The 24,089-nt window shown below is 47.7% G+C and overlaps 1 protein-coding gene across 1 annotated transcript; it reads right to left on the reverse strand.

The window, feature by feature from the left end:
* Nucleotides 1-645: 645 nt before the first annotated feature.
* On the reverse strand, nt 646-23,901 carry LOC115097705 (spindlin-W-like). The gene is made up of 5 exons (XM_029613676.1): nt 23,838-23,901; nt 23,467-23,506; nt 22,937-23,190; nt 2,416-2,649; nt 646-1,956 (listed from the first exon to the last, which is right to left on the reverse strand). Exons 2-5 carry the CDS (start codon nt 23,484-23,486, stop codon nt 1,760-1,762), a joined length of 705 nt encoding a protein of 234 aa, XP_029469536.1. The 5' UTR covers nt 23,487-23,506; nt 23,838-23,901; the 3' UTR covers nt 646-1,759.
* Nucleotides 23,902-24,089: the final 188 nt, after the last annotated feature.

Genomic DNA, 24,089 nt, shown 5'->3' on the forward strand with positions numbered 1-24,089 from the left:
ACCGCCGAAAACACTCCCCGCCCCTCGCCGAGCCGAGAAAACTCCCCCACCGGCGAAGAAACGGAAAGCCGCACAAGAAAATAAAAGTACAAATTTTTTATTTTTTTTTTTTTAATACGCAAACCTGCCGCTGTCCGGAGTCCTGGATCTCTTGCTTCTGTTGGGGGTGAGTGAACCGGGCTCCCCGGTGTCACCCCCACGCTGCTGCCAGTGGTAGGCCGGGTCCTCGACCCTCAGCAGCGGCCTCAACCAGGGGGGGATGGTCCCCTCAGAACCTTCCCACCCCCCTGGGAGGCAGGACGGACAGCTTCCTCTTGTTTCTTCTCTTCAAATCCTTTTCTTTTTTTTTTTTTTTTAAATAAACAAAACCCAATAAACCGAAACCAATAAAACCACAATAACCCTGACTAACCAACTATCAGTCCTCAGGGCACTCAGAGGCTGTGACTAGACCTGCACCACCTACTGGAGACAGAGTAAGACTGAGGGGCTGTGACTGGCACAGGGGCATATATGGCTCCGCCCACAAGTTTTGCTCTGTCTCCACCTACTGGTGCGGAGTCACAACCCAGGTGTCCTGGACTGATCCTGGTACGTACAGGGAACAGCCCTTGAGGATGTATATTTTGTCCAACAGGTGTCTCACACACACACATAGAAATGTATAACATTTTGTAAGCCCCATCTGCACAGTATTTGGAGTTGAGAGACCCTTGCAGTGGAAGGTCTTGTTTCCCACCACTGCAAACAGCAAGTAACTACTTTACATCTGAACCATGAAGGGCAAATTGCAGCCATCAGTGACTCCCCCTGTCCTCCCCCCAGCATGCAAGGAACCCCACTCTGTTGCCAGCATCAATACTTATCTGAATTGCAGACAAATCAGGGTCAGGGACCCTCCCCCTCTCACAAGGTACCTCCCACTTGCGTGTGTTTATCACTGTATTATGAAACAAGCAGGAAGGCCCTTAAAGTGCCGAGGCATTATTTCCTGTCCACAGTGTCGTGTTTTGTGCTCTCAGGGAAGGGCTTCAACAACAGGGTGGCTTCTGTAACTCACATTTATTCAGATGCTCAGCCATGACAGCTGCAAGAAATGAAGCAACCAGGCAAACCTGTACAACTTATTATTTACATAGGTATAGTTCAGGCTGTCAATCACAAGGCAACTTTCTCCAGTGTTACAAATAAAAATTCAAACTGCTGACCTAGCACAGTAAAGAGACTGTATCAGTAAACATGGGTGCAGCTCTAGGCTATGACATGGACTGACTGAATACATTATGTGCATCCAGCATTCATACATGCGTGGTCCTCCAACTGACCACTTGCTAGTCAACTGCTCAGCGAAAGACCACTGCAGAGTACAGCTACAGAATCAGTCAACACTGTCCATATGCTACATTAATGCCCTTCTCCAGTTAGACTTATTTTTTGAGAACTGGAATCCCAAAACAATAAAAAAAATATAAGGCTCAACATTGGTCCACAAGTCAGGAATCTGTACCACCTCAGAAACAAATCCCAAAGCAGGACTAAGGCAACATCACAGTAACAGGGATCCCATTCATTCACTAGTACAACGTGTGCAAGTTGTATTGTAGAGCATGTGCTCACCTTCCCCCTCCCATTCCCTTGCTTTGGTATCCACCCCCTGAGACTGCAGCCAGTTAGGGGATGTGACCAATCCTGAACTGAATGGGCTTGCTTTCTAGAAAAAAAAAATGCCCCTGGTTTCCAAGGCCCAGCCTCGCTCCAGTCAAAAGGCCTTCACCAGATCATAGACATAGATGTAAAAGTCATTGTTGAATTTCACAAAGTAGACAGAAGGCCTGACTGGGACTCTGTAGATAAACATTCCAGTCTTCTTCACTCCCTTTTCAGTCACATACTCAACAGGTTTTCCCACTAGATTCTCCTCTGCTTCAACACCAGGAGGCATCAAGTTCTTATTCTCTGTAAGGAAAGAAGCAGGCATGAAGGGCAGTCTAACAAGCATCAGCATCTACTGCTTTTCTTTCCCACAAAAGCACATAGCACTTGGAAAACATCCAGGCAGCTGTCTTGTGCTGTTTAGTTGGCCTACACAACACTTCCTGGTATTCATAAGGGGAAAAGCAATGTGTAGTGGAAGTTCCGACATGTAGGGTAACAATTTTATTAAGTTACAAATAGGTAAACCGAAAGCACAGTGTCTGAGCCAGGCAGAGCCAGCATTAGAACAAGAGGTATCAAAATATACACAGAAAATAGAGCTAGAATAGATAGTAACCTGGGTTTCAGAGCAACGTGGTGCCCTAACAATGACCTCCATTGACCCGGTGACCAGTTTCCATGCAGCGTGGTACATGACCTGGTGTTTAGGAAGCATTGACCTTGCTTGCTCAAGGTTGCCATGCAGCATGGCACACTGACCTGACTCGGGGATGATCTGCAGGTCTCCATCCCTATAGTCCTGTAGGAGTGGGTACATGTAAAGGATAGGATCTTTTTCATAGGTGATATAATGCCAGGATGTCATGATGGGGGCACGGGACAGCACTAATCCTTGCCACTTGTTCTTCCTGCCATCCTCCTTCTCAAAGGTGTGTGCCACAGCTTTCCCCACCAGCTCCTCTGCAGCAGCTGAGTCTTCATTGTTTCGCAGGACTATGATAGAACACAGGCACTCTGTCATAGGTCTGCTCACATCAGTGCTTTTACCCATTAAAAAGGGATGCTATGCTCATGAATCGAGAGAGAGGATGCCACCCTTTAAGTCATGGATCCTCTATTCCCTAGTTGTATGTAAGGAATTGATAAGTGCACTATTGAAGCTAATCTATTAATATGACTGTGGCCATGGAAGCCACACACTTGGCAGGTGGAAGACTAAGGTAGTTTGGGTTACAAGAACAGCCAAGGAACTTCCAGACTACAAGCTAGTGGTTCCTGTTTTCTAATGCAAGAAGGTAAAATTTAAACTTATCTGTTAATTTATTTTCCTTTAGTCCTACCAAATCAGTTAATTATGTCCTATTGCCAGCAGATGACAACAAAAATAACTCAAAACAGACTATAGTTCCCCTATAAGGGTCTGGTACTGCCTCCAGCATCTTATGTCAAAGCTTAAGACAACTAAAGGCCATTTGTTTTGGTTTCCAAATCACCACCACCAAAACCTGATTCAGCCTAGAAATTTCAGTCTGTGGTCATTAACTCAGGGCATCATTAGTCCAACTACTTTCAGAGTGGGCCACAATGTACTTGCAGTTAGTGCTCTGAAGTTGTCAGACTGCGAGTCCCTTATTGCCACGGCTTTCCTGAGATGGGACCTGGGCTGTTTGACATGACTAAAAGCAAGGAAATTAATAGGTAAGTTTAAATTTCACCTTCCTTATTATCCATACCAGGTAAATGGGATTGTTCAGGTACCCTGGTGGATTATTTACTACAAAGGCTGCCTGTATAGCTGAACCTTCAAAATGCTTCTCCCCCTATGTTTTCATCACATCTTGGCTGACTACAAACCAAAAAGGAAGAGAAAGATAGGAAAATTGGTTCTTACATGCTAATTTTCATTCCTGTAATACCACAGATCAGTCTAGACCAGTGGGTTTTGTATCCCTACCAGCAGATGGAGTCAGAGAACAAACCTTTGGGCACTGCCACATAACCAAGAGTGCCACCTGCAGTCCCTCAGTATTGGCCTGTACCCAAGCCCAGATAACTAAACTTACTAAAGGGCGAAGGGGTTGGACCCCGGAACATAACTAAGCCGAAATCACCCATAACTAGACAAACAAACAATTCAAACACCATGGATCCTGCTCTTCCAAGAGCATCTGAAATGGTATATTTTCTCCAGCAAACTATTTCTTCTCAAGACAATCTTTCAGAGCCTGAAAGGAGGATGGGCCTCTGGACTGATCTTTGGTATTACAAGAATGAAAATTAGAGGTAAGAACCAATTTCCTTTCCTGAACATACCCAGATCTGTGGGATGTACCCAAGCCACTCTAAACTGGGCGGGAACCCGAAAGACCCACGCGTAAAACACTCTCACCAAAGGACGACTCATCCTGAGCCCTAACATCCAAACGATAATGCTTGGTGAAAGTGTGAAGAGAGGACCAAACCGCTGCCTTACAAATTTTCTTCAGCAAGATAAGCTAACACTCAGCCTAGGAGGCAGCCTGAGCCCTAGTGGAATGAGCTCTCAACCCCACGGACGCCTGACACTCCCAGGAGATATAGGTGGAACAAATGGTCTTCCTGATCCACTTAGAGATTGTAGTCTTGTCACCCTACTTAGAACCTCCAAATAAGACGATCCGAGCAACGGAAATCATTGGTAACCTCCAAATTGCGCAAGAGCGTCTGCCTGACATTTAAAAGATGAAGATCCCTCACCTGAGGGGAATCCCAGGACCATTGTGGAAACTCTGGCAGCTCCACCGCCTAATTGACATGAAAGGCAGATACCACCTTGGGAACAAAGGAAGGCACCGTTCACAAGGAAACCCTATCATTGTAGATCCACAGGCAAGGACCCCGGCAAGACAAGGCCTGCAAATCCAAAATCCTTCGAGCAGAACATATGGCCACAAAAAAAAAAAAGAAAAAAGTCTTCAAGGTCAAATCCTTCAATGGCGCTCTGTGTAAAAGGCTCGAACAGGGCTCCACAGAGAACACAAAGCACCCAAGTTCAAATTCCAATCCGGACACAAATGACAAATGGGTGGATATAAATGCTTAACCCCTTTAAGAAACAGAGTAATATCCGGGTGAATAGCCCAAGATCAACCATGAAACTTGCCCCATAAGGTACCCAAAGCAGCCACATGGACTCGAAGGGAATTGAACACCAAACCCTTAGCCAATCCCTGTTGCAGGAAATCCAAAACCTGGAAGACATCCACCGATAGAGGATTTAAGGAGCGCTGAAGGCACCACCCTTCAAAAAGTTTCCAGACCCTGACATAGGCCATAGAAGTAGCCAGACGTCGTGCCTCAAGAGTGGAAATGAACTGTTCTGAATACCCCTTCAATAGCAACTTCCGCCTCTCAAAAGCCAAGCCGCGAGACAGAAGTGATCCAATCTGAAAATATGGGCCTCTGCTGTAGGTGGTGAGCGAGCCAAAGGGGACCACATCCAGAGCGATCTGTACCAGATCTGAGAACCACGGTCATTGTGCACATTCTGGCGCTACTAGAACCACGCTTCTCAGATGAAGCTCTCTGCGTTGGAGAAGGCGTCCGATGAGGGGCCAAGGAGAGAATGCATATAGAAGAATTCCCGTGGGCCACGGACACAATAGCGCGTCTATGCCCACCGAGCCCACCTCCTTTCATCGACTGAGGTTATCTTCACATTGGCTCGTGTCGCCATCAGATCCAACTGAGGAATAGCCCCTCCCCCCGGCACAAATGTGGTTCCACGCTTCGGTAGTCAGTTCCCGTTCCTATTCCCCTGGGGTCAAGTTGCTGCCTGCTGAGGAAATCCGCTTTTACATTCTCCACCCCTGCGACATGTCACGCGGCGCGCTCCGCCCAGGCGAACAAGCACCTCGCTTCCGGCGTGACTACTCGTCCTGCCTTGCCTGATTATGTAAGCCGTCGCATTGTCTGAGAACACTCAGACTATCCTGTCCCTGACCAGGGGTAGGAACGCTAGTATGGCTGGATGGACCGCTCTGGTCTCGAGCTGGTTGATGGATCAGGCCTTTTCCCCGCTGCAACCACAGACCCTGAGCGGACTTGTCTAAGCAAACCACCCCCAGCCTGAGAGACTGGCATCCACAGAGATCACAATCCAGTCCAGGGGGTGTCCAAATCCACACCTTTCTCCAGATTGCAGTGCGACAGCCACCATGACAGACTGGTTCTTGACTCTGGAAGAAGAGGCAGCAGTAAATGGAACTGCTCCAACACAGGACTCCACCTGGACAACATAGCACGCTGCAAAGGCTGCATTGTGAGTGAACGCCCAGGGAACCAAATCCAAAGTGAAGGCCATGGATCCCAGTACTTGCAAGTGGTGCCAGACGTGGGGACCTCTCTTCGAATGAGGGTCTTGACCTGCAATTGTAACTTTGTCACACGTTCTGCTGCCAGGAAGATCTTGCCCAGATAAGTACTGAAGCGTGCTCCCAAATACACCAGAAACTGAGTGGGCTCCAAGTGACTCCTAGCGAGCACAAGGTGAACATCACCCTCTGGATTGATCTCTCGCAGTCCTCCCTCAACTTCGCTTGAATCAACCAATCGTCCAGGTATGGGTGGACCAAAATCCCATCCTTGCGAAGGGCTGCTGCTGCCACCACCACCACCACCACCATGACCTTGGTAAAGGTGCATAGAGCCGTCGCCAGACCGAAAGGCAGCGCTCGAAATTGGAAGTGTTGACCCAGCACCATGAATCGCAGAAATTTCCGATGGTCCCGCTGGTTCGAGATCTGCAAATATGCCTTGGTGAGATCCAAGGAAGCGATATACATCCCCTTGTGCACCGCAGACACCACTGTTCGCAAAGTTTCCATGTGAAACCTGGGGATCCGAAGGTACCAATTTACCTTCTGCAAATCAAAGATGGGACGAAAAGTGCCTTCCTTCTTGGGAACCACAAAATACACCAAGTCCATTCCCTGTTCCTGCTCTGCAAGGGGAATGGGAACTATGGCATTCCGATTGAGCAGCTGCTGGAGAGTCCCTTGCACCGCCTCTCGCTTGCTGCACAAGACTATGTGGGACTCCGCAAAGGCCTCCCGAACCGGGTGCAAAGATTTGAGAGCATAAACATCCCTGATCACCTCCAGCACCCACCGGTCCGAGGTAATCCTTTCCCACTCCGTGTAGAAGCTAGACAATCTGCCTCCAACAGCTTCTAATCCAGAATGGGAGCCCCTGGCCTCATTGGGTGGGCTTCCCACTCATTCTCTGTCTGGGCAGCAGCCACCATGAAAGGACTGCTGGCGCCCTGGAGTTTGCTTGGGCACAGAAGGAGCCGAGAGCTTATCAGACCAAAATCTACACGAATCCCGAAAATGAGCTCGATGAGGGAACACCTTCCTAGAGGGCTTCCTATCCTCCGGTAATCTGTTGCCTTTTGACTCCCCCAGCAACTTTACCAGTTGGTCTAGATCCTGCCCAAAAAGGAGCTTGCCCATAAAGGGAAGGTTACAAAGCTGGGACTTGGATGATAAATCCACTGACCAATTGCACAACTAGAGGAGCCTGTGGGCAGCCACCACAGAAACCATGTTATGCATGGAGGTACGCACCAAATCATACCATGCATCTGCCACATCCGCAATTTCCGCTTCGAGTCACACGGCCTACAAGGGCACACTACCCCTGGCACTTGAAGCAGCTGAGGCCTCCTGGACCCAGCACAGACATGCCCTCTGCATGAGGCTGGTACAAACCACCGTACGAAGACTCAGAGCAGAGACCTCAAACACCCTTTTCAACTGGATCTCCAGCTTGCGGCTTCCGCATGTCCTTCAATGCAGCAAACCCAGCAATGAGAATGGTAGTCTTCGTCACAGCAGACCCTGCCACATCTACCTTCGGGACCTTAAGCAGATCTAAGATCTCCTGTGCCAAGGGGTAGAGCTTCGCCATCGCTCTGCCCGCCTTCAAGCCAGAGTCTGGAGAGTCCCACTCCCAGTTCACCAGCTTACGGATCTTCTTCAGCACAGGGAAGGACTTCGTCGGTCCCCTGATCCCATTCAGAACCGGGTTAACCACCTGTCAGACTCCTCCTGGGAGATCTTGACCCCCAGGACTTCTAAAACTTGAGAGATAAGTGGCCGCAGCTCTTCACGCTTAAACAAGTGCACCACGCTGGGATAATCACCTTCCAGAGTTGGGAACTCGTCCGAATCTGGGTCGTCCTGGGTCCCATCACCCAAATCTTGACTGAATCCATGATCCTGATCCGCTTCTCGCGAATCTGGAGTTCCCCCATGCTGGTCAGGTGACCCATCAACTCCCGGCCCTTGCGGATCCCCAGGCCTGCGAAGTCCCGGACACTGCTGGAGATCCAAGAGCCCCCTGGATGCCTGCTAGGGCTGGAGCTCTGACGGATCCACAGGACGAGCTGCTCTCTTTAAAGCCACCTGCTTTCTGGCCAGGAAGGACTGATGAAGCAGGAGAATGAACTCTGGGGAGAACTCCCCCGGGATATCTTCCCCCTTGCAGCACTGGGTCCCCCCCAAATCAAGCAATTCTGCTCTGCCGGGGACAGAATGGGTGGGGAATCCTCTTCCCGCGACCGCCCCCCCCTCGCGGAAGAGGACACTGGCCCAGCCTACCGGAGCCCTTGTTTCCCCGCCTTGTCGCTTGTGGAGGGCCCTTCCTGCCAAGAGCTACAGGCAGAATAGAGGGAGTTCGCATCCAGCTCCTGTCCCATCGCGCCACACGCGCAGCAGGCCGCCATCTTAGATGTCAGCGCCATGTCCCTTCCCCCGCGGTCGCTGGTAAAAATAAACGCTTGGGCTGGGGAAACTGCACAAAACCACCCGGAGCTAAAGTAAATGCTTCCTTAAGACAGGTCACTTTGCTTCCCACGAGGCCCGCCGATGCGACTCTCACTACAGCAACGATTCCCCTCCCGCACAAGAGCTGCACCTCCCATCTGACCTACCCAGAGCCCCGGCTCATCGAAGAGTACCGTGGAGACTCTAGGTCCTCTCTCTCCCGCCAGCCTGCAGCCAAGCTGTCGAGACCCATCCCCTGCACAGACTCCATTTACCTCAGATCCTTTCCTGAGCTTTTTTTTTTTTTTTTGTAACTTTATTCAGTTACCTCCGGAGTCTGCAGATCTTGTTAAATGTATAACGCTTGTATAACCTTGTTAAATGTATAACGCTCCGGCGTAAGTTCTTGTTCACTGTACACCGACGTGATATCTTTGATGAGCGGCGGTATATAAAATATTATAAATAAATAAATAAATAAATAGATCAGGGGAGCAAGAAGGAACAGCTTCGGTAGTCGAGGAAGCCAGGAGCCCCTGGCTATCAGAAGCCACCAGACCATTCTGGACGAGGCTCAGTCAGGGGCGTCCAACTCCCCGGTCCCCAGCTTTCACTGAGGGATGGTCCACAAAGGTGCCTAACACCTCAGGGGGCTTCAACCACCAACTACTCTAAAATAAACCAGGAAAAGTGTCTCATTTTAATTTTTTTTTTAACTGACAGACTGCAGGAGTGCACCTCTACCATCTGCTGGAGACAGAAATACTGAGGGATTGCAGGTGGCACTCTTATGTAGCAGTGCCCAAAGTTTTGTTCTCAGACTCATTCTGCTGGTAGAGGTACAAAACCCTCTGGCCTGGACTGATCTGGGTATATTCAGGAATCAAGATTCAGACTCTTAAAATTCTTTTATTTTCATGCAGTGATGTTTTATAGTACAGGCGAGAACAGGCAATAAATTGGTCAGTATTTCTCCTCCTGGGGAAGGCATTCTGACATGTACACAGTATAGCAGAACGCCAGACTGAACCACTTCCCACTGACAGTTTTTCGCTCTTGTATACACTTTTCCTACTGCAGCTGCATGCAAAGGTTTTGATCTATGCATTTCTACTGCTAAAAGACATTGCTCTTTGTTCTCTTATCTGCTCCTCAGAAAGTCCCTTCTATCTCACCCAACATCCTCTGATACCCCACACAGTTCCTATCACTGTTTTTCTGGGTGTTCTGCCAACCAAGCACTTGTGTCCTCCGGATATAGCTAGTTTCCCCAGAGGTGTGTCTGCAAGATATCCTGTCAACAATTTCAAATTAGTGCGCAAGTTGAAACAATTTTTAGAACTGGCCAGGCTCAAAAGACAGTTTATAACCCATTAGCTCCAATATTGCTGACCTTCTTCAGGGTCACCCATATGGGGCAAGAGGAAGCTATGTCAACTCTCAGGAGTCCTGCATTCAAGGCGTAGCCTCTCCTGGCCTTCACACGCACTGAGCTGCTTATAACGGATGCAATGGAAATAAGGGCACTGCCCTGCCATTATCCTCTGATTCTACCTATAAAGGAGACCAGCACCCTTGTCGGCCTTTAGAGACCTGCAAACTCTTGCTGGATCAGGCCGAAGTTCCCAGCTTCTTGCTTCTTCCTGAAGTCAGTGTACTTAAAACATATCAAAGACCTACACAGAAGAAGAAATTGGCAACCTACAACCATAAAGGAGACTTCCAGCAGATCTGAGAACAGCCATCCCTGTCCTGGCCTACATCGCTTGACTTCATTATAAGTGAGGAAAGCCCAATTCTGACAGATATGAAACACTCCCCTCCAAAGAGGGAGACATTTTCCTCTGTTTCCCATTCTGCTGCAATCCTGACCTAAAAAGGATAGCAGAGTCCTGGTCCTCCTTTTCCTAAGTCAACACCAGGAAATTCCACAGAGCTCATAACCCTTCCAGGGCCAGCTCCAGGCTGCTTTAGGGCTGGTCCCTGTCAAATGGCAAGCCCTGAAAGTGGCCTCAAGGAGCAGGAGTGTCAGTAGAAGAAACTGAATCTGATCCCTGGCTTTCATCAGTTCTTTGCACTTTAGTCCCCCCCTCCAGGCTCATCATGGGACCCAAGGCTTTGTCCTTAAGTATCAGCTTGTTTCAATGCTGAATCAGCCCCAACAAGTGCAGTTAATTCACCCGAGACAAGAATTATCCAACAGGCCTGCCAGCACTGAGGCTTCCATATCTGCTGCTGGCAGTCGGGGCTGTAGCTCGCTCAACTAAGCTAAATTTGCATGCAGCACACCTTTTTAAAGAACTGCCACCCTCCCTGAATCTTATTCACCAAGGTCAGTCTATGGCGGGAGCTGATAACACCACCCGACACGGGTCCCCCCCGAAGCACTGCAGTGCCTGCAACCATACCTGGAGGTATGAGGGCTGAGCCATTTTCACGGATCTTGAAGGACCCCACTGTAACTTGCGACTGATCTGACCTTCCGTTTGCACCTCAAGCTCTATACATTTTGTTTTTCAACTTTATACAGACTACTACCAGGAAGATGTCTGCTGTAGAGAGGGGGGGTGCAAAGTCAGTATAGACACACTAAGGTCCCCCCTCCCCCAGTGAACTGATTCAAAGAAGGAAGAAAGATCAGGCAGTTCGACTGTCGCCCAGTGATCTGCCCTCAACTCAGCCGTAGCTCTTAGATTAGGGAGATCATCTCAGCTTCACCTGCTGCGGAGACAGAGAAAATACTGAACAGCTGAAGGCAGCCCCAGTCTGTTACATGGGGAGTGAAGGCAGCTTTGAACTTTTTTTTTTATCCCTTGCCATTTGCTGGTAATGACATTACCCACTTATCTGGACTGGCATGAATGATAAGGAATGAAATGTTTAACATCATAAGAACATAAGAACATAAGAAATTGCCATGCTGGGTCAGACCAAGGGTCCATCAAGCCCAGCATCCTGTTTCCAACAGAGGCCAAACCAGGCCACAAGAACCTGGCAATTACCCAAACACCTAGAAGATCCCATGCTACTGATGCAATTAATAGCAGTGACTATTCCCTAAGTAAACTTGATTAATAGCAGTTAATGGACTTCTCTTCCAAGAACTTATCCAAACCTTTTTTGAACCCAGCTACACTAACTGCACTAACCACATCCTCTGGCAACAAATTCAGCTTGATAATGATTGGAAAATGAATATATAATTATTTTTTTGGCTTTGGTTTGAAATTGTATGGTCCTGTAGAAGGATAACGAAATCTGGATACACAAATCACTAAGAACTGCCCAACAGAAAAAAAAAACTTAATCCAGAAAACCCCTTCAACTAAGCAAAACGAAACAAATGGAGTTCTTGTCATCTAATTAAAAAACTATGAGCACAATGCTAGAGATAGATATGTAGGACCGATGTAGCAATAGCTGTAATCTCATGAGCGCTAAACAGCTCTTAGGTCTGTTTTATTGTTATTTTTATATATATTTTTATGTCCAAACTTGAAACGAACAAGCTGTTCTAAGCTGTACTAAGGGGTTATTCTTTAGCTGGGAATAAAAGCTAAGTACAGCTTTGGTATAATTGATTGTAGTGCTCACATTTGTTTGATTAAAGTTTGGACATTTATTTTTCCAGCCAAAAGGCATGGTTTTCAAGCCTACAACAGTCATTTTATCTACAAACAAAAGAATTTCTTTAAAAAAAAACCAAAACAAACCCAGACCTACGAGCTATTTAGCTGTCATATGAGATTACAGTTATTGCTATGTTGGTCCTACATACTTAGATATCTCTAGTATAGTGCTCATTGGAGAAATTACTTACCTGATAATTTTGTTTTCCTTAGTGTAGAGGGATGGACTCAGGACTAATGGGTTATGTGCTCCCCTGCCAGCAAATGGAGATGGAGTCAGGTTTCAAAGCTGACGTCACCCTAGATACACTCCTGCAGTGACCTCAGCCATTCAGTATTCTCTTCAAAAGCCACTGTGGACATATTATTGAAAAAAACGATTAAAAATATGATTTAAAAATGGATAACTAACTGTACTCAACCAAACAATGAATCCCAGTAAGAACATAAGATGCCCTGATTTAGGGACTGGATGACAGCTTACCCGTAATCTCTTGGAATCAATACCCACTCCATCGGCGAATCCTTGGAACCGTTCTTGGGTAGCCGTGGGGTGGGATGCCGAGTCCATCTGTCTACACTAAGGAAAACAAAATTATCAGGTAAGTAATTTCTCCATTTCCTAGCATGTAGCCAGATGGCTCAGGAACAATGGGATGTACAAAAGCTACTCCTGATCGGGGCGGGAGGCTGCCTGCAGTCTGGTTAACACCGTCCTTGCAAAGGCTGCATCCTCTGGGGCCTGTACGTCCAGGCGATAGAACCTGGAGAAGGTGTGCAAGCAGGACCACATTGCCATTCGGCAGATATCAATGGGGCACTTCTGCCCATGAAACTGCCTGAGCCCTGGTGGAATAAGCTTTAACCTGAGAAGGTAATTGCTTTCCTGCCTCCACATAGGCTCCCGTGACAACCACCTTAATCCAGCGAGCTATGGTAGCCCGCGAAACTGGTTTGCCCTGCTTCCTTCCACAAACAGTCTTTTGGACCGGTTCTGAAACTTCCAGATACCGCACCAAAAGTCTACTGACATTCAAATGACGGAGGAGGTGGTATTCCTCTGTGACCCTGTGCTTATCTAGGGAAGGCAACGAAATGGACTGATTCAAATGAAACTCCAAGACTACCTTGGGCAAGAAGGATGGAACGGTACGAAGCTAACATTTCTGGAATCACCTGGAGGAACGGTTCCCGACACGACAATGCCTGCAGTTCAGAAATGTGAAGTGCCGAGCATATTCTTCATGTTCTTAAAGTTATGTTACAAATATCTCTGCCCCTTCCCTCCTTCTCCCCGTTATAATTCCTTATGTTGTTCATATGTTCTCCCCAGTTATCTTCCTATGTAATGTATTTTCCGCCTATTTCTTGTAAACCGATGTGATGTCCTTCGAACATCGGTTTAGAAAAGCCACAAATAAATAAATATAGCCACCAGGAACACCGTTTTCAAGGTTAATAAATGCAAGGAAAGACCAAACAGTGGCTGAAACAAGGGCCCTACCAAAAATTCCAATACTAGATTAAGATTCCACAAGGGAATCGGCCACCAAAGGTGTGGCCGAAGGTGCTTCACCCCTTTCAGAAAACGGGCTATGTCCAGATGAGCTGACAGGGAGATTCCGTTCACCTCACCCCTGAAACAGGAGAACACCACTACCTGCACCTTCAAGGAATTAAGGGCCAAGCCTTTATTCAAGCCATTCTGCAAAAAATTACAGAATAAGTGGGATTTTGACCGCCCAAGAGGGGACCACTGCATTCCTCGCACCAAACCTCAAATACTCTCCAGACCCACACATATGCTAGGGACGCAGAGAACTTCCAAGCGCGAAGTAAGGTGGCAACTACCGCCACAGAATATCCTCACTTCATCAGGTGAGCCTTCTCAAAGGCCAGACCATAAGATGGAATCAAGTCAGATCCTCGTGAAGGACTGGTCCGTGCACAAGTCCCTGTGCGGTGGGAGATACAGGGGGGTCTCCACATGTCTGCATTCCACAGACACCTGGGCCAATATGGAACTACTAGCAGGACTAAGCCCCTGTGGTGCTCTGTTTTGTAAATAATCCTGCCCAACAGGGGCCACAGAGGAAAGGTATATAGCAACCCTTCTTCCTGCCAGGCCTGAACAAGAGCATTGTTCCTAAGGGACCAAGGATGTCTTATGTGACTGAAGAATTGGGGAAACTTCGCACTGTGAAATGTAGCCAGCAGGTCGATGGATGGGAGGTCCCAGCAATCTACTATCAGTTGAAAAGCTTCAGCCGATCCACTCTTCTGGATCCAGATTCTCCCTGCTTAGAAAGTCTACTCTGACGTTGAGATTGTCTGTAGATGTATTCCCACCCATTCATAAGGAGGTCTATCGCCTAAGATACCTGCTGGCTCTTGGATCCTTCCTGGCGGTTGATGTAAGCTACTGTCATTGGGTTGTCCGACATTATGAGGACTGCTTGACCCTGGAGTCTGTGGCAGAATTGCAAGCACGCCAGCCTCACTACCCAGGCTTCCAGGCGATTGATGTTCCAGAGGGCCTCTTCTTCTGTCTAACATCCCTGGGCCATGAGTTTCTGATAGGGAGCTCCCAGAGACTTTTTCATGGACTTGGCCCGGATCAGTTATACAATACAAGTATGGGTGTACCAGGATTCTCTTCTCTATGCTGCCGCCATAACCACCATAATCTTGGAAAATGTTCTTGGGGTGGTGATTAGGCCAAAGGGCAGCACCTGGAACTGATAATGGGAACCCTGTTCGGCAAAGCGTAGGAAGCGTTTGTGTTCTTGATGGATTGGAATATGTAGGTAGGCCTCGGATAGGTCCGTGGAGGTCAGGAACTCTCCCGGTTGTATGGCGATTATCATGGAGCGTAAGGTTTCCATGTGGAAATGACTCACTCATAGGTGACTTGACTCTTGAGGTCCAGGATGGGGCAAAAGGATCCTTCCTTCTTGGGTATGATGAAAAATGGATGGAACACCATCCTGTATTTTCGTGGGGCGTAGGTACTGTCATTACAACCCTCATTCTGAAGAGTAATCTCCACTGCCTGATTTTTGTGCTGGGAGTGGCAAGAAGACATCATGAATACGTCCCGAGGAGTGCTGCAAAATTCCAGCGCATATCCTTCTTGTATGACTTCCAGTACCCACTTGTCCGAAGTGATCTCGACCCACCGTTGGTAAAAGACAGACAGTCGATCCCCTATCTCCTTGCTCTGAAGATGGGTTGGTAAAATTTCATTGGGACAATCCCAAACTTGAACCTGCCCCTCTCTTGGGCTGTCGACTATGAAAGGACTGAGGTTCTTCCAAAGGGCCGAGACCTCTGAAATGTTGAACTTCTGTAGGGCAGAAACTTTGAGAGCCCCTGGACCGGCCCCTCATAGGACAAGGGCGCTGCAACTGCTTCCTCTTATCTTCCGGTAGCTGGGGGACTGGAGATTTGCCCCATTTACTGGCTAGTTTTTCCAATTCGTTTCCGAAATGGAGTGATCCTTTAAAGGGCAACATTGTAAGGCTGGTCTTGAGGTTGCGTCTGCTGACCAATTCCGCAGCCATAGCTGTCTTCTGGTCAATACCACAGAGACCACTCCTCTGGCTGAAGTACAACTAAATCCGAGCCAACCCAGAGTCTTCCACCACCTGAAAGAGAAGAAGGCACAAACGAATTACCAGGGAACAACAAGAAGCAATCCGTAAGGTCATTGCTACTGCGTCAAAGGCTTAAGGATAGACTTCAACAGGCTATCGTGCGCATCCTTTAAGGCTGCCTCTCCCTCCACTGGGATAGTTGTTTGCTTAGAGTCAGCGCAGACCAGTGCATCCACTTTGTGTTTCCTTAAACATTCTCACTGCTGGATCCAGTGGGTATAGAGCTTCTAATGCTCAGCCCCCTTTAAAACTTGCTTCTGGGGCATCCCATTCCAGGGAAAATCAATTCCTGGATGGCTTCCAGTACTGGGAAGTAGCAAGAGGCTTTGCGCAAGGAAGTCAGAATGGGATTCTCCTTTGGTTCCGTCAAGATTCCGCTCCAGGAATGCCCAGCGTTTTCAGGGTCTGGGAAACAAGGCCGGCAATTCATCTCTATGAAAGAACTGTAACAAGGTTCAATACAGTTCTAATCCCAGGGGAATTTCCCCTTCTTCTAAGGGATCTTGCTCTGTCTGTGCCATCAGGGTCCCCACTAGGGATACCCTTGGTTAGCTGGGGCATGCTTGAGGTCTGCCAACAGGAATGGGAGAGGGAGAAGGTGACACTCCGCCCAAGCAAACAACTGCTGGGCCTCCAGATCCACCACGTGACTTAGTTCCGTCTTGACGACTGAGGTACACCACCGTTGTTGCATTGGCAGACAACTCCAGAACCATCAGACCTTTGAGCCTGGTGAACCGTCCTCGTCTCCAGGCAATTAATAGACCAAGTCGTCTCCACAGCTGACCAAAGAGCGTGGGCAAAGTGACCTTGACACTGCCCCCCAACCTTTCAGACTGGTATTCTTGATTACCACCCAGTCAGGAACCTCCACATCCTTTCCCTTTTCTAAGTTGACGAGAAAGTCACCATGAAAGACTGGATCTGGATTCCCCCAGAAGAGGCAAAGGCAGATGATACTCCTCAGACACTGGATTCCATCTGGACAAGAGGGCCCTCTGTAATGGCCTCATGTGAGCAAAGATCCACGGAACCAAGTCCAATGTGGAAGCCATGGAACCCAGGACCAGCAAATATTCCCAAACAGTTGGTACCAGTAGCTGTAGAAGACAAGTCACTTGCGACTAACTTCAAAAATCTGTCCGCGATCAGGAGCATCCTGCCCTCCCGAGTATTGAACAGTAGGGATGTGAATCGTTTATCTGATTGAAAATATCGTCCGATATTTTCAATATCGCCAGATATCGGGGGGTCCCCGATAATGATAGGAAACCCCACGATTAATTTAGTGGGTTTTCTTATCGTTATTGGGGGGGGGCAGGAAGAAAGGACAACCTAAAAACACAACCTGACCCTTTAAAACGAGTTTGTTAGTATCCCCCACCCTCCGGGCCCCCTCCCAAAAAATTTTTAAATACCTGGTGGTCCAACGAGGGTCCCAGGAGCATTCTCCCGCGCTCGGGCTGTCACTAATCAAAATGGTGCCGATGGCCCTTTGCCCTTAGCATGTTACAGGGTATCCGTGCCATTGGCTGGTCCCTGTCACATGGTAGGTGCACTGAATGGCCCGCACCATTTTTAAAGATGGCGCCGGCCGTCCATTGCTCCTACCATGTGACAGGGACCGGCCAATGGCACGGATACCCTGTCACATGCTAAGGGCAAAGGGCCATCGGCGCCATTTTGTTTACTGGCTGCCGACGGCCCGAGCGTGGGAGAATGCTCCCGGGACCCCCACTGGACCACCAGGTATTTAAAAAAATGTTTTGGGTAGGGGGGATACTAACAAACTCATTTTAAAGAGTCGGCTGTATTTTTTGGTTATCGGCTCGGGCGCAGCCGATAAAAAAAAACCCCGGACTGCACGATAAAAATTTCACGATGTGAATCATAACCAGAATCCGAACCGATACACATCTCTATTGAACAGTGCTCCCAGATACTCCAAATGACTGGGTCAGAACTAGATGATTCTGTGCCACATTCTCACTCAACCCAGCGTACACAAGGTGTCCATTACCCACATTCTCGCTTTCCTCCTTCGACTTTGCCCGAATGATCCAATCTCTTCTTGCTGTAAGGCCACTGCCACCCTCATCACCTTTGCGAAAGTTCTGGGCGCCAAGGCCAAACTGAAAGGAAGGGCACGGAACTGGAAAGGCTGTCCCAGCACCATGAAGCAAAGAAACTTGATGGTCCTTCTGAATGGGAATATAGAGAGATAAGCTTCTGTCAGATCCAACGATGCCAAAAACTCTCCTCTGCTTACTGCTGCAATGACTGTGCGCAACGTCTCCATACAAAAACAAGGCACCCACAAGGTCCCATTTACCTTTTGTAAGTCCAGAATGTGGCGAAAAGAGCCCTCCTTTATGGGAACCATGAAGTAAATAGAGTACCTTCCTTGTCCCTGCTCCTCTAGCAGAACTGGACCTATCACATTCAGGTTCAGCAACCTCTAAAGGGTCCCTTTCACCGCCTCTCACTTGCTTCAAGACACGATGTGGGACTCCAGAAAGGCCTCCTTGACCAGGCACAAAAATTCTAAAGCGTATTAGTCTCGCACAATCTCTAGAACCCAATGGTCTGAGGTAATCTTGACCCACTCCTTATAAAAGCTGGACATTCTGCCTCCTTCTACGGAGGAATGGGCAAATCCTGGTATCAATGCGCTGACTTTCCTGCTCCAGTCTCCTGGCTGGCAACATCCCTGGAGGATCTGCGGGAACCTTGAAAAGACTGCTGATGTCTGCCAGACTACTTTGCTCTTGTTCGAATAAAACCTACGCGAATCCCGAAAACAGGAGTGTAGTGGGAATATCTTCTTATTGCTCCTCTTATCCTCAGGCAGTCTGCTCCCCTTGGACTCCCCCAGTCTCTTCATCAACTGATCCAAATATTCTCAAAAAGGAGTTTCCCCTTAAAAAGGAATATTACACAACTGGGCCTTGGCCATGTCGCTAACCAATTGTGTAACCACAAAAGCGTACCGGCTGCCACCTCCGAGATCATGCTCCTGGTCGAGGTGTGCACCAAGACATATAGCGCATTTGCAACATAGGCCACTCCAGTCTCCAGGCGTGCCAACTGCAGTCTATTAACATTCCCGGATGAAGCCTGCTCCTGCGCTTTCTGAACCCAAAACAAGCATGCCGTCTGCATCATACTGCCACAAATCACAATCCGAAGACAAAGCAGAGTCTAACATCTGCTTTAACTGGATCTATCCAGAAGTGACCAGCGTAGCAGAGAACAGCTCTTCAGCCACAGCTCAGCCTTTGTAGCCGACACCCTGTATGACTTGGCAAAACAGCAATGTGGCTGAGAAATTGGTCCACAGACATCCCATCAAAAGCTCAAGTAAAATGCCCTTTAAGGGACAGTTTGATGAAGACCTAGAGAAAATGATGAAAAACCTGGGAGAGTTGAAGGTTCAAAGACTCCCAGAGGAACAGAATAGAAGCTTTAGATGGAGGGCTGGCAATTAGGGGCAATATAAGGCCCCAAGACCCTTTTTTTGTAGGGAAGAGGCCAAGGGAGACATCCCTATCAGGAAAATCTTATAAGGGTTTAAGGGGAGAACCCAGAGGAAAAGGGGGTCAGACAGGCAGCAAGTGATGTTGGGCATCCCACTCTTCAATCCCACTTGTAAGTGGTCACCTCACAAGATTTAAAAAAAAAAAAAAAACACACAACACACCACCAAAACCCAAAAACAAACCACCAGTGGGACCATATTACCAGGGACAGGTAGATTTTAGAGTTCATCCTGAAAGAATATTCTCTGGAATTGGCCTCACCAGTTCCAGATTCATTTCTGGTTTCCCTAGGAGGGTTGCAAGCAAAAAAAAAAAAAGGTGATTCAAGTAACGTTAGAAAGATTGGGCCTGTTAGGATCAATAATACCAGTGGCAGAAGGTCAAAAGGGGAAGGGGTGTTAGCCCTGCTATTTTGTACTGCCAAAGAAAAAAAAAAGGCACTTTCTGTCCAGTATTGGATCTAAAGTAAACAGACCTAATTCCTAACTTCAAAATGGAAATCTTGAGATTAGTAAGAGTCTCAAAGAAAAACGGTTTCTCACATCCCTAGGTCTGTCTGAAGTGTATTCACACTTTCCAATAAGGGATGGCCATCAGAAATATTTAAGATTTGCAGTACTAGGCAACCATTTTCAAATCAAGGCATTGCCATTTGGTTTAGTGACGGCACCGCACACATTTACCAAGGTAATGTGGTGGCAGCGTTTCTGAGGAAATGGAATTTTGGTCCACCCGTGTCTGGACAGGTGGTTATAGTCAGGGCCAAGTCCAGCCAGGAAAGCAGCCAGTCAACAGCGAAAATCAAGACAGTTACTAGAGAATCGGGTGGGGTAGTGAACGAGATCAAGAGTCACTTAGAGCCCACCCAGTCTCTAGTTTACTTGGGAGCAGGATGCGACACAGGTCTTCATGACTCAGGAGAGTACCTGCAGATTACAGAACCAGGTGAAGGGCCTGATGTGAGGAAGGCCCCCCCCTCAGGTCATAACTCCAGGTATTAGTGTCAGTTGCAGTAGCCATAGACTTACTTCCCTGCACCCCTGCTTCAGTCAGCCTTTTTGGCAAGATGAGCTCCAAAGGGGGGGAAGGACTAACAAGAGGCTGAGGCTTCCAGACAGTGCCAAAGGAAGCCTATGGTGGTGGATGATGGATGCCAATATGAGGGCAGGAGTGTCATTAGAACAGCTAGACTGGAGGTCAGCAACAACAGATGCCAGGTCGATCAATCGTCTGGAACTCAGGGATCACCCCCAGCCTGCAGGAGCAAGCAATAAGAATATGCTCAGACAGCACTGTAGCAGTTGCATACATAAACAAACAGGGAGGCACTGAGTGCTCAATTGCAGGAGGCGGCAAAAGCCTTGATGGAGTGAGAAGCCGCCCACCTAATGGCCCTTTCAGCACATGTAATGGGAAGGACCAACAGGTAGATTATCTCAGACATACACTAGATCCCAGGGAGTGGGAACTCTGAGAAAGCGCTCAGGAGGATAGTTCAAGCATGGGGGGATCCCACGCTTGGATTTAATGGCAACACAAGGCAATGACAAGGCAGAAAAATTCTTCATACAAGCCAAAGAACAGTTGTCAAGTAGGACAGACACACTGATCCAAAAGTGGCTGGATGAGTTACTGTACATCTTCCCATCATGGCCAATGATAGGAGGATCCGCCTATCACAGGGGCTGGGTCATCTTGGTCCAGGTGCCCATGTTATGGAAGATCTTGTGAGGTTATGGAAGGAGGGCCCGATCAGCCTAAAAGGGATCAGAGGCCCTTTAAATCAGGGTCAGGTGACCATGGAGGAGCTGGAATCCTGTCTTAGAGCCTAGCTGTTGAGAGGAGGAAATTGAAAGCCAAGGGGTATTCAGAGGCAGTCAACTGCACCCTGTTTAAATCAGAAGAAAAAAAAACCAAAACTTGACCTCCCTAGCTTATGGGAGAGGGTGGAGGCTATTTGAAGTGTGATGCAAAAGTAAAAATATTGTCCCCGCTAACACAGAAATTGGATCAATTCTACAGTTCCTGCAGGAAGGTTTGGAAAAGAGAACTATTGCTAAATTCTTTAAAAGTCCAGGTAGTGGCCCTACTGTGCTTTAGGGGCCAAGTTGAAGGGTCTTCAGAGGGGTCCCACCCACACACGGTTCGGTTTCTGAGGGCGGTAAAGCATGTCTGCCCGCCAGTCCAGCAGATAATGCCAGGTTGGAACTTGAATCTAGCCTGAAGGCCTTAGGTGAGTCCCATCAGTGAAGGATGACAAAAACAGTTTTCCTGGTAGCAATTTGCTCTGCAAGAAAGATCTCAGAGCTCCAGGCACTCTCGTATAGAGACCCATATCTGGTATTTCACAAAGATAGGAGGGGACTGTCTTATTGTGACCCTTTCTCCCAAAATTGGTTTCCGAATTTCATATGAACCAGGAAATCTCACTACCAGCATTTGAGAAAAAAATAATGCAGAGGAGATGATAAAGGGCTACATCCACTAGATGTTAAGAGTCCTCATGAGGTACCTAGAAGTCACAAATGATTTCAGGAAATTGGATAGATTGTGTTGGTCAGTGGCCCAAGGAAGAGTAGGCAGCTTCGAATGCAAGATGGATCAAGAAAACAATAGCAGCATTTTATATTGGTCAGGGCAAGCAGGTGCCGGTAGGCCTGAAGGCCTATTCTACTAGAGCCCAGTCAATGACCTTGGCAGAATGTAAGGCAGCATCTCCTCTGGAGATTTGCAGGGAAGCAACTTGGGCATCATTGCATTCATTTACAAAGCATTATAAATTAAATTTACAGACAAAGGAGGATACAAGTTTTGGCAGGAAGGAGCTGGCAGTAGTAGAACCTGTACCCTTCCTAAATTGCTCTTGAACATCCCAGAATTAACTTCTGGGATATTCAAGAGCAGTGTTAATTTAGGAAGGTCTGCTGGATGAAAAGGAAGATGAAATGTAACCTTATCTGTTAATTTCCTTTTGTCCTTGCAGACCAGCCTAATTCCCACCCAAGCAAATAAATAAATAAATAAATAAATAAAGATTGATTAAACATAGAAGAGAGCGATAGAAGGAGATTTGGAGAATAGATAAGAGGAAGGGGAAAACATTCATACCGGCAAGGAATGCATTCTCCTTAGGTGTCTCATAAAGGAAAGGAAGAGAGAGAGTGGCGTTCATAATTTAAATTAATAGATTAGTAGGCCAGCAAATCAATCTGTTCCCTCTGTCTTGTAAAAGATGTGAGGATGTAACTAGCTAGGGCAGAAGGCTACTGGCAAACTTCTGGTTAGCCTAGAATACATAACAGCAAGGAAAAATTAAAAAAAAAAAAGAAAGAAAGAAAAACATTGTCTGCATCCACTTGCAGGTGAAAAGAGGGATCCCAGAAGTTCAGATTGGTCTGTTAGGACTCAAGGAAAGATTAAAAATGTCTCCATCTGTCCACTGTACATGTCTTTTCCTGTGTGTTTTCTATGGACAGTTTGTTAGATTATTTCTATAATCCTTCCTTGCTACTTTGCCAGGCTATAGGAATATTTCCCCAGCAATAGGAGCAGAGGACTACACAACCCTTTCTGAAACCCTGCCAGACTGTTTGCTGTAAAAGGCACAAGTTCTAGCTTGTAAAGAGGATGAGATACAGTTTAATTCTTACCTGATCTCCTGGGCAAAATCTGCAGCTTTTTCACCCTCTTGTCTTTGAAAAGCTCGATCCCATACACACAGTCAAAGCCATCATACTTCACCAAGTACAGGGAGAGATTCATCTCCATCTGATCAAGTACTAACCCCTTCCACTGGCTGATTTTCTTGGAATTCTCTTGCCAGCCATGCTGAATGGTCTCTCCAATGAGATTAGGTGGCTGCTGCGAAGTAAGGGGATGCTCAGGTTCTTCGCTACTATGTTTCCTGCATTGGTGAGTTAGAAGAGGCTGTAGTTAATAAATCCCACATTAACTCAAGTATTGTGAATCAGGCTATCGACGCAGATACCTAGCCATTGGGAAGTGGAGCGCGAGCGCCAACTTATTTTACATACACCATTAGATAGCCATCGGCTGACCTGGGTCAGGTTCACAAGTACAGGGCTAGAAGTAAAAGTTTCTTTACGCCAATCTTTATCGACGAAACGTTTGTGAATGATGAGATTGCTGCTGGCGGTAACGTGAATAAATCATAGCTTACCTTAGTTTTCGTTGGGACATCACAACATGAATATATTTCCCTGAAAAGATACAAAAGGATGAATGGGATAGAATCGTAATTCAAGCTTCTCGTTTTACGTTAGACACCAATGAGCAGGGGAAGGGGCGCAATAACAGTTATAATATGGCGTTACCCATTATCCTCCTCCCCCCCCATCCACCGTCTAAGGTAGCAATCGATAGAAATTACCACAAAAGACGACACAAAATCTCCAAATGTGCATAACATACAACACTAGCCAGACCTCACCTAACACCCCAGGGAGGGGGAAGAAAGGAGCAGCTCAAACTCAGTACACAATTACTGCGTCTACAACCCAGTTTCCGGTACCTCCGGCCACGCCCCCTTACTTCCTGCGCCTGGAACCCGCTTTCCGGCGCCCAGCCACGCCCACTCCCTGCGTCTGGAGCCCGCCTTCCATGTCACCTGCCACGCCCCCTCCTCGCGTCTGCAGCCCGCCTTCCATGTCACCTACCACGCCCCCCTCCCCGCGTCTGGAGCCCGCCTTCCATGTCACCCGCCACGCCCCCAATTCCTGGAGCTCGGGTTTCCTGACTGTACCCGTCACTCCGCTCGTGTTAGTCCGTCCCTTGACTCCTCTG

This window comes from Rhinatrema bivittatum, chromosome 8 (genome assembly GCF_901001135.1).
Source record: "Rhinatrema bivittatum chromosome 8, aRhiBiv1.1, whole genome shotgun sequence".
NCBI lineage: Eukaryota > Metazoa > Chordata > Amphibia > Gymnophiona > Rhinatrematidae > Rhinatrema > Rhinatrema bivittatum.